General features: G+C 40.1%; 1 protein-coding gene across 2 annotated transcripts in view; it reads right to left on the reverse strand.

The window, feature by feature from the left end:
• The window catches only part of ANO3 (anoctamin 3), a 147,372-nt gene that overhangs the window by 53,019 nt on the left and 77,509 nt on the right, over positions 1–16,844 (reverse strand). For both annotated transcript variants that reach the window (XM_063397999.1, XM_063398000.1), the window contains 4 exons: positions 15,890–15,996; positions 14,539–14,594; positions 12,072–12,193; positions 10,708–10,842 (listed from right to left, as the gene is read on the reverse strand). In XM_063397999.1, coding sequence (XP_063254069.1) covers positions 10,708–10,842; positions 12,072–12,193; positions 14,539–14,594; positions 15,890–15,996 — 420 coding nt within the window. The remainder of the gene's footprint in view (positions 1–10,707; positions 10,843–12,071; positions 12,194–14,538; positions 14,595–15,889; positions 15,997–16,844) is intronic.

A 16,844-nucleotide genomic window follows, 5' to 3' on the forward strand; every position in this document is an offset into this window, starting at 1 on the left:
AGTCACTGTTTTCACTGGCACCATTTGTATTCAAAGCATAGTACATAGCTAAGTGTCTCAACAAAGGCAAAACAGAACTAACAGAAGTGCAAAAATTAATTTTAAAGCAAAATTTAACTGCAGTGAGTTAAATCAGCAAACACCTTTCCCTATCTCTTAGCAATGATGACATGCCTGAAATGATCCTGACACACTAGGGAAGTAGCAGTATAAAACAAGTGCCAGGAAATCCCCACTAATTTGTTTTAATAAACATGGCACTTTTATCTCTCCTTCTCATAAAAGCTGTATTTACACTTCTAACATTGCTTGGAAGATCATGCATATTTCCAAATGAGTGCATCTATTAAATACTTTTTGGCATAACAGTAAATATAAATAAAAGATTAAATGTAAATATTAATCATCGGTCATATTTCACGTAACACCAGAATCGCCAGCTCACTTAAACTCTAAACAAAATGTGAACCTGACAAAGAAATCGTCCCGAGTAACTGTTAAGCCAGAATGAGCACACCCAATCATTTCAGAGTTGCAGACTAACAGAAATTTTAGTGTGTGTCACATCAGAGAATCTTCTTGCTTACATTTTCATTCAAATAATTAAGTGTGAAAAATCATATTTTAACCATATGTTATAACGGTTTGGCAAAAATGGAAACTACTACCAATTATAAGGCCAAAATGTACTGTACTTGGAATTTAAGTTCAAGATGATAAATACTACATTTTCTGAGTTAAAGTGCTGCTTTGCCATATATCCTGAGTTAAAGTGCTGCTTTGTTTTTAATAACACACAAAGTTTCACAAAATTATACTGACAGTGATAGGTCACATGCTTTTACACTACTTTGCAAAAGCAATAACATTTGTTATACAAGTGCTATGTTAAGTGCATTTGTGACAGGTGCTATGTTAATTGTTATTGCAATTCAAATCTTCAGTAGAAGAGCAAAATAAGCTGCTTTGTACTGTTTCCACCTATATATCTGAAATCTGTCTACAGCACATGGTGCAAAGACAGCTCAAGCTATGCTGTGTTCATGCCTGGCATTTCTGTTTGACTGATAATAAAGGAACAATTTATAACAGTGATAATTAACAATACCTATAAACACATTCTAAACCAACTCTTTCAAACCATCAGATTTAATTTTATAGAGACTAACTGACTTGACATCTAACTTGAGAATAAAGATAGGTAATAGATATTGCACATAATTTGTTCATAGAATCCCAATGATGAGATTGCTGTAGGACTATTTAAGCCCTTCTGCTTGACTGTAACTTCGTATTTCCTCCAGTTTAGCCCAAGGAGGGCACTTGGATCAAAATCTATTCAAAAGTGTATGAAACAAATACAATTCACATTCTCCCTTTTTGTTTCTGCACGTCCAAATTCTATTAATATAATCCAAATGTCCTGGGAGCTACTATGGAGTTTTTTCAACTGGATTTTTCTCTTGGTTACCTTCTTTTCACAATAGAATCCTGCAATGAGCTGCCAACACATTAAACTCAGTACCCTGAGAGACCTCAGTGCTGCCTTATGGAAATCATGATATTACTAAGCATGATTCCAAACCCGTGCAAGACAAAGAACGTCTTCCATTTCAATGTGCATTTCAGTAATGCTGTCCAGCTTATGCAATTATTTTGTGTCAGGAAAGAGAAATGTGTAGAATGGAGAAACTTCTGCTTCTAAACATGGGACAGAAGTGCATATTTTCTTATCATAGTGTCTAGTCTCTGATACTACAGTGTTCAGGGTTTTTTCTTCCCACCGCATTTCATGTTTGTCTTTACTGTACAATACGTTTAAATTATCAAATTATTCAATCAGACTTGAAAGTGTATTGTTTCTCTGAAACTGTAATTGAGCAAAGAAGAGAGACGCTATGACAAGAGGCAAGAGTCAGTATGAGAGGATGTGCTGGTTTGGCACTGATTGAAGAAAAGCTGTGGCAAAACCAATCAGTGACTAGCTTTGAATACTGAAAACCTGTGGAAGCAATTAAAGAGCTGGATATGCCTCTGGGACCACACAGGTTAAAAATTGGGAAAAACCGCGCTAAGTTCTCTTTTCTTCCAACCCGAGAAGAGGTAACTGGGAGCCAGTGGGGTTGGCCCCACTGTGCTGCGTGGCCCCCAGGCCTGGCGGGGCCTGGCCAGGCCCTGCTGCTGCTGCAGCCCTGGCAGGGCCGGGCCTGGCAGATCCCGGGCAGGGGAGGAGAGGAGGTCCCATCCTCCTGGCAGCAGCTGTTAACATCTGCCACTAAAACCACACCCCCTTCTCTCCCTCCCAGTGTGCCTTCCTGAAGAATCCTCCAGACAGCTCTGGCCGCTGCTAACAAGTCATCTGGTGGGGGGGAGAGGGGGTGGGTTGCAGCCATGTGTGGTGTCCCACAACTGGAGTGTGGCTAGGGACCCTGGGATCCCGGTGCAGCCCTGGCATAGCCTGAATTTACCATCGTCAGCCACTGCCCAGAGGAAACTCTGAAAAATGTGAAATGATTCGTTCATTTTCTTATAGTTAATGGAATGTTATTGAAAACTATAAAACTGTATATCTGTGTGTGTTATATGAAAATGTAAGTTTCAGGACACCTTGTAACATTTGGCTAAACCAAATGTTGAAAAGGCAGGTGCCACCCGAGGAACTCACATTCTGAAAGAGACAAAAGGTTTACGGGAAACCGGCGGCAGCATCCTCAAGCACTGGGAGGAGACCCATCAAGACACCCTCACAGATCATCAAGCATCATCATCCATATCTCGACCATTCATCAGCCATAAGGATCTATAGAAACTGGACATTAATGTATGAACTGAGAAAAGAACTCTTTCCAGCCTGGTCGGAGACACCCTTGGATTTGTATAGCTGGTCGGGAAACAAAGGGAAATATGGGGAAATATTGCCGAGGGCAGAATAAAGTGTATAAAAACTAAGCCCTGAACTGGGCAAATTTTTGAACCATTGGGGAGATAGCAGGCTGCTACACCCTGTATCTCACGGTTCACCCTTGGCATTTTCCCAGGAAAAAGACTGTCAACTATCTCCGCTGTTGCTGGGTTTATCGAAATTCTGTAATTTGATCTTTATTAATAAACCAAATTATTATTTTAATTGGAATACTGTATTGGCATTTATTACAAAACCATCCTGACCTCTTCAAGATTGGGTGATAATATTAACTCTTTCCTTACACAGATAAAACTTGCAAAGCACTAATCCTCTCTTAAGTAAGAGAAAAGGACAGAGTGAAGACACATAGAGAAACAGTATGAAGACATCCAGGTTAATAAAGGAAGAGTCAAGGTCTAAATTGAAAGAGAACGAGAAAATGCTTTCGCTTGAGGCTGAAATTCTTTTGTAAGCCGTAGTAATGGACTGTGATATACTAGAATATCCGTTTAAGTCAGGGAAGACATGGATGGGGAGAAGAGAGTGTTCAGATTGCAGATATGAGCAAAGGCATTTGTGGTGGACTAAGTAAATATTGAAGTACCTGTGGTCTTATGAGAAATTTGAACAGAGAGAGAGAGACAGAGATGAAGATCTGTCCCCAGGAGAAGAAGACCTCTGTTCTCAGAGATAAAAAATGATCTGAGAGAGAGATGAAGAGAACCTTTGCTTTTGAACTGCTCATCTTCAAAACGGTACCCCATGAGTTTACATGGCCCATAACGCAGCTGTGGGAAGGCTGCATAATATGGGAGGGACTTCAAAAATGCAGATTCCTGGGCAGCTGTTTTTGTAAGAATTAAAAGCCACGAGAGGACTGTTTGTCTTGTGAGGAAGTTTCCGTGGCAGACCAAGGGAGACTTCTCTCTCTAAAAAAAATTATGAAAGACTATTTTATAGGTGACAAACTGACCTAATGTTCCAAGTTTTATCTCTATATGTTATCAGTAAGAAAGAAAAGAAACTGTTGGGGGAGAGGGGAGTGTTTTGAAAGTTTTATTCTGATTCTTATTATTTTTTTTTCTCTCTCGTAGTTTTGTTAATAAACCTTTCTTTATACCCTTTAAAGTTTGAACCTGCTTTGCTTCTCTCCTAATCCTATCTCACAGCAGAAAAGAGTAAATAATTCTAGTGGGCACTCAAACCACTTCACTAATTTCAGGAAAATAGAAATTGGCGAACCTGAAACCACTACAGAGGGGGGTATTTGCTCCCTTTTAGTGGTACCCTTCCTTCTTTTCCATTTCCAACTTGCCCATGGCAACCAGAGATGAACTACACAGAGAATCCTTCTCTTACACAGACAGCAGAGACTCATGGCCTTGTGCTGAGCTGAGATGGGCTCCTGACATAGGCTGATACATATACATATACGTATACATATATCACATGTAGTATATATTTATATTATATTTTAATATATGTATATATAAAGAGCCAACTGCTAGCAGAACCTGCGGATAGAGCAGAGGCAGGCACTTGGACAAGTTATAAATAAGACAAACTAATTTTTAGATATGACATCATTCTGCATCACCTTCAAATTATTGCTGCACCAAATCTATGGCTGGCATGGTAAGCAATGTTTGGTTCTATGGAAGTACATACTCCTGTATTTGCTCATTACTTTTCAGCTGAAACCGTGCTGGATATCTGGAAAAAACCTGAAAATTATTGTTGCCTGCAGCCACTAGAGGTGGGCTGATGGCAGCTTCCTGCACCTGAGAGGTGAAGACACATCACTGAGCAAAGTATCCTTCTGCAAAACTGATCTGATCATTTCTTAAGTTCAGATTTTGTAGTACACAAGACAGATAAAAAATAGGGCTTTTTGATGGAACTTATCATACTTAAATCAACACTTTCTTAAAGCTATGGATTCCTCATAACAGGTGTAGTGAACCTGTTTCACCTGAAACAATGTTCACCGAATAATACTGAATCTGGGGCAAAAGTTCTGACATTGCCATAATGCCCTAACATTGTGCTTAAATTTCTAATTTCCACTGGGTTTCCTGTGTCTAGATTTTTTAAAAGTAACATATCCAATTCTTTTTCTTACAGATTGCTGCTGAACACTGCATTTGTGTATGGTGTTAGCTGCAGTGTTTAAAATCAAATTATAGATTTTAAAACTCTTACAGACGCTTATCTAGAATTTTCTTAAAAAGAATGCAGAAACACCAGATTAATAATCTCTCAGTCTCAGACTACAGCAAGAATAAGAAAGGTGTGCAGTCCATCTATCTGCTAATGGATGACTCCTGTCTGCTCTAGGTACAAAGTTTCTGCCTAACCCTTACTAACATCTTCCAGGCTAAGTAAAAAAATATGGCAAGGAGTAGCATCTCTTATCAGTGGCCTTTAGAATTGCCTAAGTACACAAGATGATACAGAAAACATCTACATACATTTTATCAGGCCAGGCATAAACAACTCGAGTTACACATTTCACAGCTGTTCTTACTAACACAGTTGTAGCAATGCACTGACATGACAGTATTGTGTCATGACTACCCAGAGGGCCTGCACAGACTCACACCATCAAAGGCAAGTAGTGCCTTCTCCACAGAATTAACACAACCAGATTACAGATGTGGGGCTGCCACAGAGCACATGGTTAGGACTTCTGCAATAACCCATCCTCTGTCAGTATTTTGAAATGAACATTGGCTAATGATAGCTATAATAAATATATGATTATTTACCTTCCCTTGTAGGCATATAAGGCTTATATGGGGGTTTACCTAACTTTCAGTCTCTTGTTTCTGAAATAGAGCCCAGAGACCTGAGGCACGTTGGCACTCTATAGCACAGCATGACACTGACCTGCCTCAGGATGAGACCCAATACAACCAGCCCCCACAGGGACAAACTCAAACGTGTTTTGTCTGTGTTTTGTCTGTGTTTTTTCTGCAGCTACTAAACAGCAGCCAAGGGAAAAAACTGAGGACAGAAACCCTCAAAAGCTAGCCTACCTCTGTGCTCAAGTGATTTACAACACCTTGCAAGCTTCAGTAAGGAAGATAACTGCATTCTTCTGTTAAACAGGAGTTGTATCTTCAAGTCTTCCTGGGAGAAGCATAAGACACATAGGAGGTGATTGTCCTGTTCTATTCTGCACTGGTGCAGCCTCACCTCGAATATGGTGTGCAGTTTTGGGAGCCACAATATAAGAAAGATATAATGCTCTTAGAGAATCTCCAAAAGAGGGCCACAAAGATGGTGAAGGGCCTAGAGGGGAAGCCATATGAGGAGCAGCTGAAATCACTTGGCTTGTTCAGCCTGGAGAATAGGAGACTGAGGGGAGATCTCATAGCAATCTAACAACTTCCTCTTCTTTCTGGTGACCAGTGACAGGAGCAGAGGGAACATATGAAGCTGTGTCAGTGGAGGTTTAGGTTAGATGTTAGAAAAAGGTTTTTCAATCACAGGGCAGCTGGAAGGTAGTCACAGTGCCAAGATCTACAGAGTTCAGAAAGTACTTGGACAATGATCTCAGGCACATGGTGGGATTCTTGGGGCTGTCCTATACAGGCCCAGGCACTGAACTTCAATGATCCTTGTGAATCCCTTCCAACCCAGGATATTTGTGGGATTGCATTTTATGGAAATGGTTTGCTCTGGCTCACCCTTGGAAAATGTATGGTTTATCCCAAGTCTGTACCCTCCCTGCAGTATCCTGTATCTGTAACCTCATTGGCTGGAGAATGTTACCGCACCCCTTTGAACCTCTGTGATAAGAATGCTAAGGCAGAAAGCTCTGCCCCTCTTGCCCCTCTACCCCTGGAGGCCTCCTGATGCTCCCTTTCCCTCTCCTCCCTTCCCCCCCCTTCCCTTCCCCTCTCCCTCAGTGAATAAACCCTCACCTCATCAGCATCCCACCGGCATCTGAGTCTCCTTGCCTGCAAGCCCGGGAACACCACGACCCCAAAAGACCCCGGGGGTCTCCGGGGGCACTCCCCGGGGACCCCCCATAAATTTAAACAACAACAGATGACGCACCAACGTCGGGCAACGGCATCGGCGACCCTGGGGCAGGATGGACCATGGTAACTCCGTTTCTGTGCCGTCTCCGGTGGAGCGGCCGTTCTGGGCCATCGCGGCCCGGGGCGGCCCCTCCCCCACCGCGCAGAGACCTCGTGAGCCACCACGCGGCTGTCCCACCACCGCCGACCAGCCCGGCGCGGGCCCGGGTCCCGGCCCCTTGGGGCCCCGGCCCGCCTCGGCGCTGCGCGGGCTGCGCAGCCCCGCCGGGCGGCGCGGCCCAGGCGGCGCGGCTCTGCCACAGCGAGGCTCCGGCGTGAGCCCCGGTGCGGCGGGACCGCTGCTGCGGCGCGTGGCTGCGGCGCGTGGCTGCGGCGCGGCCCCGGCCCGCCTCGGCTCGGCGGCGCGGGCTGCGCGGCAGCGGCGCGGCACCCTCTGGCCCACGGCAGCCGCGGCGCGGGCGGCGAACCGGCGGTGGAGCGGCCCCGGCCCGGCGCGGCCCCGGCGGCGGAGCGGCCCCGGCCCGGCGCGGCCGCGGCGCGGGGCAGTCCCGGCGCGAGCCAACACGTGGTCCCGGCCCCGCCGCAGCGCACGCGGGCCCCAGCACCGGGAGAAGCCGCGCGAACAGGCGCCCCTCCCCCCGCCCGGCAACAGCGGCGAAGCAGCCCTGGACAGCAGCGAAAGGAACTCAGCCAGATGGCCATCAGAGAAGGAAAAAGCAGTCTTCAGTTGTGCCCAAGCCCCGCACCTTCAAAAACTCGGTTTTGTAAATTGTGTAACCTCCTTCCTTACCCTTACCCCCTCCTCCCCTCTCTGCTCCTTCTCCCTAACCCCCTTTCCCTTAACAAACCCCCGAGAGTTAACCCTTTCCTGCTAAACCCGGCACGGCACAGCTGACACCACGTGCTGCGCTGTGACCGCATGGCCACCATGGCCACGTGCTCTCAGTCCCATCTTCCGCTTTCCAAGTCCCACAAGGTAAACGCTAAGAAACCAAACCCCAAAGCTAAAGTGAATTTGTAATACCAGTTTTGCAGCCTTGTATAATTGTTAATGCTACTTCGATTCCCTTTCCCTGTTTTTCTGCCTCTGTCCCTTGCTGTTCTGGCCAAACAGCAGGGTGTCCCAAACCCCTCCATTTCCTTCCCATCCCCATGAAGTAGTTTTTACAATTATGCCATTCTAGTTTTGTGTGTGTTCATATTGCAGATTCCCCTGTTTTCTAATTTAGAAAGCAGAGGCCTTTTCAGGTCACAAGTGTGGATCCAAGGGAAGCAGTTTTTAGATTGTCTTCTTGTAAAGCGTGAATCAGTAGTAGATTACTGAATCGATAACGCTTTTTGGGTTTATACTGTCCTCAGTTAGTTCTGAGGGTGATTGATAACCTGATAGAGTGTCTGAGAAAGTATTTGACGGTTTTTGTAGTTTTTTTCTTTTGTTTTTCTTTTGATGACCTAAAACTGGGGGTCTTTTGTTAGGTCTCTGACAGTTCTGGTGCAAGTATGGACGAAAAAAATCCCCAGTGGGTACATATGGACGAATGTAAACAATTGCATGCAGAGTGTAGGTCCTTTCGGTTGAACCAGTTGGAAAGTGAAAGGAGTGATTTGGCTCAGATCCGTGGGTGAGAATCTGAGGCCGTGTGTGGAGCCCGGGGAACTCCACGTGTTTTCCTGTCCCTGGAATGGGAGCAGAGGTCAGCGCCTCAGCCTAAGCTGGGGGCTGTGGTGGGCTGAAAAGCCAGTTGGAAAAGACTAGACACTATTAGGCCAGTCACGCTGGAAAGGCTCAAACAAATTTGTTAACTTGTTTCAAATCTTGCAATATAAACTCACATAACCCGTCTACTGCAATTACAAGGTCAGATCAACTGTTCACAGTATAACATAATCCTTACTGCAATTGTATTTGGTTTCATGCTGCAAAACTGTGTAATTACTGTTTCATTTTTTAAATTGTTAATTGTCATATGTCATATTTCTCTTCTCACATTTTAAAGAAAAAAAGGGTGACTTGTGGGATTGCATTTTATGGAAATGGTTTGCTCTGGCTCACCCTTGGAAAATGTATGGTTTATCCCAAGTCTGTATCCTCCCTGCAGTATCCTGTATCTGTAACCTCATTGGCTGGAGAATGTTACCGCGCCCCTTTGAACCTCTGTGATAAGAATGCTAAGGCAGAAGGCTCTCCCCTTCTTGCCCCTCTACCCCTGGAGGCGTCCGGACGCTCCTCTCTCCTCTCCCCCCCTTCCCCCTCCCCCCTCCCCTTCCCCTCTCCCTCAGTGAATAAACCCTCACCTCATCAGCATCCCACCGGCATCTGAGTCTCCTTGCCTGCAAGCCCGGGAACACCCACGACCCCAAAAGACCCCGGGGGTCTCCAGGGGGCACTCCCCGGGGACCCCCCATAAATTTAAACAACAACAGATATTCTATGATTCTATTATATAAAAGCACATGATAGCTTACAGTTTTGAAAAAAATGAAATTATTAGAAATTTTGTTCTTTCTCTTGGGAAGTTGTCAATGACACACCTGTCTCTTCCACAAGGAAGAAGTATTAGGCTATACTTTGATAATATATTGTAGATTATGGCCTCTTGTTCCCCCTTTGTTGGAACTGTGCCATTGTACATGTGACAAATACAAGACTGACAGTTCAACAGCTGTGGTCCCTGTGCTCTAAGAACAAGCTGATCCTCGACTTTAGATCCACTGCATTTTGAAGACATTTATAGTGAAAAACAATCCTAATACAGAGAACAATATCTTAAAGATAGCTTCATTTCCTGGCTTTTAAGTTTATTGCATTTAACTGTATTTAATGTGGTTTGAATTCGTAGTTTCTCAGGAGTTTGCTGTACAAAGCAAGCTTTAAAACAAATGTTCATTATAGCACTGTAGAATATAACTCACTGTGAAATAGAAGTTAAAGAAAACTCCTTAGATAAAACTTGAATGTAGTCTTGCTCAAAGCCAGAGAAACATTTTCTATGAAATTTGACTCCAAGTATACATACAGCCTAAGCACCCAAACTGCTTGGAGCAACAGCTGTAATTTTAAGAGCACTGATACTGATACTGTCTGATAACATTTAAAGGAATACTGTGCAATTTGGTGGATCCTCAGAGAGTTCCTAGAAGTACAGTTAGCATTTAAGCACTCTCATCACAACATCTAAATTAACATAAACCCTTCTCAGAGCAATATCACAAAAGTGGGAAACTTGAAAGCTTGACACGGTTGTAATGTCCCTGAAGCTGTCTCCTGGCTGCAAGTTACACTGACACAGATAAGAATTTTGTTAGACTCCAAGTTTACCACTATTAATGAAGAAGAAAAAAAAGACATAGGCAAAAGTTGAAGTTTAGTAACTGTACTACACTCTAGAAGTTATAGCAAGATTAAGGTAATGAGAGAATATATCTGGGTTTTTACCCATTAGCCTTAATTAGATGAACAACTATTGCAGTATCTGCAACATGAGAATTGGTCCTTACAAACTGGTCTGTTTTTCCTTAATGGAAATCACTGCAGATGCAATGATAAGAATTCCCACTGCCAGTGGTACACGTCTGGCTTGATGCAAAACAAATATACAAAGTGTGAATACTTGACTCAAATACCCAATATTCTATTTTGGTTATTTTTATATTACCATATCTGCAAAACATTTAAAAGTATAGTAATCTAAGTTGTACCAGACTGTTCTTAATTTTCAACAGGCTATTACATATTATTAAACAGAATTTTACCTTACTTGGCTGGAATCCATAGTAAATAATCCATAGAGGAAAACAAAGAGCCCAACCAGGGCAGCAGGAATGAGCATTCCAGTATACCATCCCAGCCAGGCAAAATACAGTCCAATTTTTTCACCAAAGTATCGCCTACATGAAAAGGAAACACATATATTGTTTAAAACTAAATTTTATGGTGACCTCTATCTATCTCTACTATCACAGTAACAGAATCATTCTAACAAGGAACTATCATAACAAGTTTATGGCAAAATTGTCACTTTAGCAAACAGATTTTTTTCAGGCTAGCATAATATTTTAGTGACACTAATTGCAGATTTATGAGAACAAGGATATAACTGTAGTGTCTCTGTAATTTTCATGTCCTTGCAATGACTAAGTAGATGGACTGGTAGCAACATTATTAAACATAGGATAGATAGATAGATAGATAGATAGATAGATAGATAGATAGATAGATAGATAGATAGATAGATGTACACAGACACAAAAAATCTGGGAAGGGATAAAGGGAATTAGTAAGACTTAAGTAGTCAATTTAAAACCCCATTTTTTAATGTTATCTAATTATCTAATTTATGGTAGATAATCATACATAGATAATATGACATATTTCAAACTACTATTAGTGAAAACAATGCTCTGAAAACACAAGCTGAAGACTAAACTTTAATTTTTCAAAACTTGTGTATTTATTGCTAAAATAGATGAAATAGCAGTGATCAGAAAGTCAGTCAAGGATGACACAGCATAAAATTGTCCCATGGCACATGCTTAGCTCCACCAATAATCCATTATGACACAGATCAGGAATAAAAACTTAGAGCAAGGAAAATGAATTGTTGGTATTCAATGTCAGAGGAAGAAACTATGGAACCCAAATACCATTATTATTTAACTTAAATTATATATATTTGTCTATTTTACATTTGGTAACATGTGACTAAGTTTAAGACATATAAATAAGAGTTCATTTAAACCTACATAGAAAGGTTATTATGGGGTAGCATTTTAAGTCCTCTGCATCTGGTAACTGTGACTGGTGTCCACGTGGGTAAGAGTCTGCTCTCAAAGGTGGTCTCATGAGTGGCTAGTGTCTCTCATCAGCAGACTACATTATCGGTTTGTATTTTAACACTGCAAATTCCTGAGCAGTTGGAACTACGTTTAATTTATGTAAACTCCTTTGGAATTAACCTACAAAAGACCACCCAAAAGAGGCAACTTAGTGAACTCCAGCCTTATCCAATACTAGGGAATATCTAAATGTTATATGAAAGCATAAGGAATTTATAAATATAATTAGCACACTGTTGCCAGGCTTTCTGTATCAGAGAAAATCTTCAAAGTACACATACCTGATTAAATCAAGAGGCTGGTATTTGTACCACATTCCCCATCGTGCCCAACGCTCATACAAGAGGTGTCTGTGATTCTGTGCTCCATGTGTTTTGATGGGATGTCTGCTTTTATGACTTCCCTGAAAAAAAAAACAAACAAAGAAATATAAGTACATTACTAGGTTCTATGGAAAATGTATAGATTTCTTATGTACTTTTTATTATAATTTTAATAGAAATGTTCTTTATATTTAATAAATAGGTCTCTTTTTCTGGGCACATCTGGAACATGTCATCAGGAGCTAATATAAGCCTGACATCAGAGACAGGGTTACATACACATCTGAAATGGCCAGTTTCTCTAATAATTAATGACTGAAACATATTAATACGAGACTTTAAAGAAGTACTCAACTCTTTATATGACCTCAACTCAATTGTTTCTATTTCACTAATACAAACCTACTTGTATGCTTTTGCCTATTTAAATTTTTCAAGAAATGCTTGTAATATATTTTTATTTCTTCTATAAAATTTTAGAAATTTCTAATGTGTCAGTTCTCCTAGACATTTTCTATGACTTTCTTTCACTACTGTTGAAGGTATAGAAAAATATATTCTTTCTGTGATACACACTTTCTAAGATGAAGGAAACAGAATTGGCATTCTTTTGAAGCTACATAGGACTCTTGAGGCATTAAAAGCAAAACAGAGTCAGTCTGATCCAAAAGGAGTCTTTCCAGGCCATGTATGACATTTACAGACCACCTAACTGACTAAAAGAATAGCCCCATGCTTGGCAGTCAAAAGGTAACAGACAGATTTGCTAGAACACTCTTGAGCAGAATCTCTTGTTGCATTTTTAATTTTGCTCCAATTCTGAAGTAGGACATATCCCTTAGTTGAACTTTTTCCCCAAAAAACTTCCATCACTCAGTTGTGGTAAATATTTCATCAATTGACTGCAAGTGAGCCAAGTCATTTCTTGTGAAGAGAGCAGAGTTCTCGAGTGCCGTACTTCAGGTAGTGATCAGACAGATTCTTGTCCCTGGTAGATCTAGGTCACAAAGCCATTTAGATTTTTATCATGTATTTGAAATCTTGAGCACTCCCCACAATTCAAAGAACACCATTTACTTCTTGCAGTCTGCTGATTCTCTGATTTAAGAATGAGTTAAAAACCAAAACTAAACATAGCAAAGAGTCCAAGTCTACTCCTTTCTCCTTACAGTCAGCAAAGCAGCATACCAAAGATGTTAACACCGAGTGTGACCTTTGCAGCATCTAGGAACACCTAGGAAGAGAACATCAACTTATTCTCACAGTAGGCTGGATAAATGACTGCAAAGCATTACCCAGTATTACATGTTGTTTTTTTTTTTTCTCCTGCTTCTTTCTGCACTGTTATCCATGAAAGAGTTCAACTCCCAGCATTCCCACTGGGATTGAATTTTCACTTTTATTTGTTCATGTGGGAAAGAAAAAAAAATTAAAAATAAATTGAGTGTTTCACTACTAGTCCTTAGCATCAGTCAAGCAGCAATTAAGATGAGTGGCTTAAAATATGATTTCACTAATTTTAAATGAGATGTGGAAACAGTAGCTTATGCTGTAACAAAGGAACATATAAAAATGGATATGACAGCATGGCTTTGATGCCAGAGAAAACTTCACAGGTTTTTCTGGTAGTACAGCCAGCTTTTCTGTGAAGTCAATAATGCACAGCTGAAGCATTAACAATGATGTTACATTATTTATCTAAAATGCTCCTTCTCTGCATCCCTAGTTCTTAATAATTTAAAAATTACTCTCAGCCTTTGAAATACGAGACCAAGTCACAATATTCAGCTGAAACACCCCGAGTTCAGAGCTGCAATTACCATGTTTCCTGAGAGCATTTCAAAGACTGAAGATATGTTGCTTGCTTCTTCTTTTCAACATCAAAAGATTTTCTGAAAAGCCTCTTAAGTCATACATAGGTTTTTAGTTTATTTTATGGGTTTACACTCTTTAGCTGACTATAAACTACAGGGAAAAGTATTGTCAAGTAGAAATTATCCAGAACTATTCTGAAAATACTAAACAGGAAATAATTGAGCAGTCTCCCTAACTGTGATCAAGTGGCCTAGCTATTAGAAAAACAAAATCTTTTGTAGATGGCAAGCAAAAATAATTTACTGCAACTAACTGGAACAATTTGGAACAACTGATAGTCTCCTTAAGAACTCAACAGGCAATGTCCAGTTCATAAAAATCAGAGAATTATAATATCCTAGTCCAACGAGAAAATGTTTCAGGATGTTATTATCATATCCGAATTATCTAAATACAGAAACTTTTAAAACCCAGTATTAAATAAAAGAAGCATCAACAAATTACAATATGAAATTAAAAGTTTGCAAGACAAAATTAAAGTAAGATCCCAAACCACTAGTGCAAGCTTTAGTCTAAATATGAAACTAAAAATACAAATTAAGTAGGTTACCTCATGTGGTGGAAATGCTGCTTCATATGATCCATTATTTAGTAACCTATTAATACCTAAAAAACCCAAAAAAAGTATTAGTTATGAATATAAATTTTTATACATTTTTTCATGTAGTGTGATTTTTCAAGTTACATTTGGAGAATGTAACTTAGTGCTAAATGATAAGAATGCTGCGAAAGATTACAATCAATAACCCCACCAACTACTTTAGCAGGTATTGTGGATCTTTCGAGTTTTCTGGGTCTGTCAAACTAGACAGCAACTTGCAAAAGTGCCAAAGTCTGCAACCTTTTTCTTAGGGTTGAGTGCTTGTACCACATTGAGTCTGAGAAGATAGTTTCATTCACATTGTATTCCTCAGAGCATATAATACAGATTTTATGGGTGACCAGATGATCTGATAGCAGTGCTCCGTGCCAGACTGACTACTGCATTTTGGACCAGTTCCTAGAGTCTTCCTAAAACCAGGTTTGTTGTACTAGCACAGCACATGATAATAAATGAAAAAATAAATAACCATTGATAGGTACAATAAAAAGATTCAATGGCCTTTAAGGGCAAATCTGTAGCCAATAGTTTCCCCAAGAAACAGGTATGTATCATGGAATACAGATTTGCCTCTTCAAATATACAAATTATACTAAACTAATCTCATAATGAAATTTGCCATCATCAGCTGCAATGGTGTTAGATATGAACATTTATTCTCCCTGTTTTTCTTACTACTGCTTTTGTTCAGAAGCTCAGGCAACAACTTTCTGAATTGGTATCACCCAAGCCTCTGCATAGTTAATCCTTTATTTAATTCCTGCAGAAGAAGTAGAAAATGATGCATACATCCCCTGGTCATTGAAAATGAAAATGGATAGTTAGCCCTTCTAAAAACTAACACTGTATTATGAGTGTTGATATAAACCAAATTTAATTTTCAGATCGACTGTCTCTGAGCTACACAGAGACTTCAAATAAATCAAGTGTAGCACACAATTGATTCTGCTGGACTGAAATGGGTGGATAATAGCTGAAATACTAGGATCAGTCCTGGAAAACATTGTCAGCTTTCTGAGGTATATGTAACCCTTACCATGGCTCTCAGTAATGCAAAGTTATGATAATCTGTCCATTTTATTTTAATGAATGAGTAATTAAGTTAGAAATATTGCAGATTTTCACTGAGATATTTAGATAGAAAATTATGGGACATTGTTTCAACTCTATTACTGTGTGAATGAAAAGATTTCAAGAACAGGAAAAAATTAACTGAGTTAATTCAAATGATATTTTTTCAGGCAATTAAAGATGAAAAATGTTATAGCTTTGGGTTAGGTAAAAAATACAACATTCTCACCCATTTTGGATTTTCCATCTTCATATTTAGTTCTCTGTAGCACATGATGCACAATTCTACTTCTTGTGGAATTGCTGAAGAAGCTGTCTTTGTTGTTTATTGTAAAACTATTAAAATAATTAATATCTTAATATTCAAAACAATGCACGCACATTGAAATATAACTGTTCAAGTGTTTTCTTTCTGCAATGATTTATTGGATGTTTACATTCCTTAGACATAAGATTTTACACCTTTACAGCAGGTCCAATAAAGTTATCCTTATCGCAGATTGTTTTTGAGAAGACAAAACTAAAACCAAAAAATCTTACTATCTAGTTAATTTTGGTTCTGGATATAATTAATTAAATCAAGATCTTCAATTACAGTGATGGCCTTAAATTCAAATGACTTTTGAGTTAACAGTTGTCTGTGTAGTGGAACTACTATTTAAAAAAAAATTCCCTGCACTGGAGACTTGGGTAGCAGCAGCACAATCATTTTCCTTTAGAGGATCCTAGGATGGAGCCAAGTAAAGCATCCTTGGCCAGACGGCTCCATTCTGGACATCAGAAATCTGATATGCAGGAGTTTCTTCCTGCTCAGCTGTGCCAACAATGATATTATTACAATTAATTACATCAGCTGAGCTGATTGAGCAGAAAACACCAAAAGCAGGGGATTGATCCAGTGCAGTATGATAAGTTACTGGAAAAAAAATTAAATGCAATTACTCTGTTTTTCTGGGGTAAAGTCAGTTCACTACCATTTAGCTTCTTTACTGAGTGGAAAAATCCTGTTTATCCTCATTCATATTTCTACTTTAGCTTTTCTCTCCTAAAACAGTTTTCACAAAATAACTTTAAAATTAAGAAACAGAATTTTAAAATCAACTTTATAGGTACTGAAAAAATGTATGTCACATTTTAACTATAGCATCATCAACATGCTGATTTGAACACGTATCATTTTGTTG

The sequence above is a fragment of the Prinia subflava genome, chromosome 5, assembly GCF_021018805.1.
Source record: "Prinia subflava isolate CZ2003 ecotype Zambia chromosome 5, Cam_Psub_1.2, whole genome shotgun sequence".
In the NCBI taxonomy this organism is placed as follows: domain Eukaryota; kingdom Metazoa; phylum Chordata; class Aves; order Passeriformes; family Cisticolidae; genus Prinia; species Prinia subflava.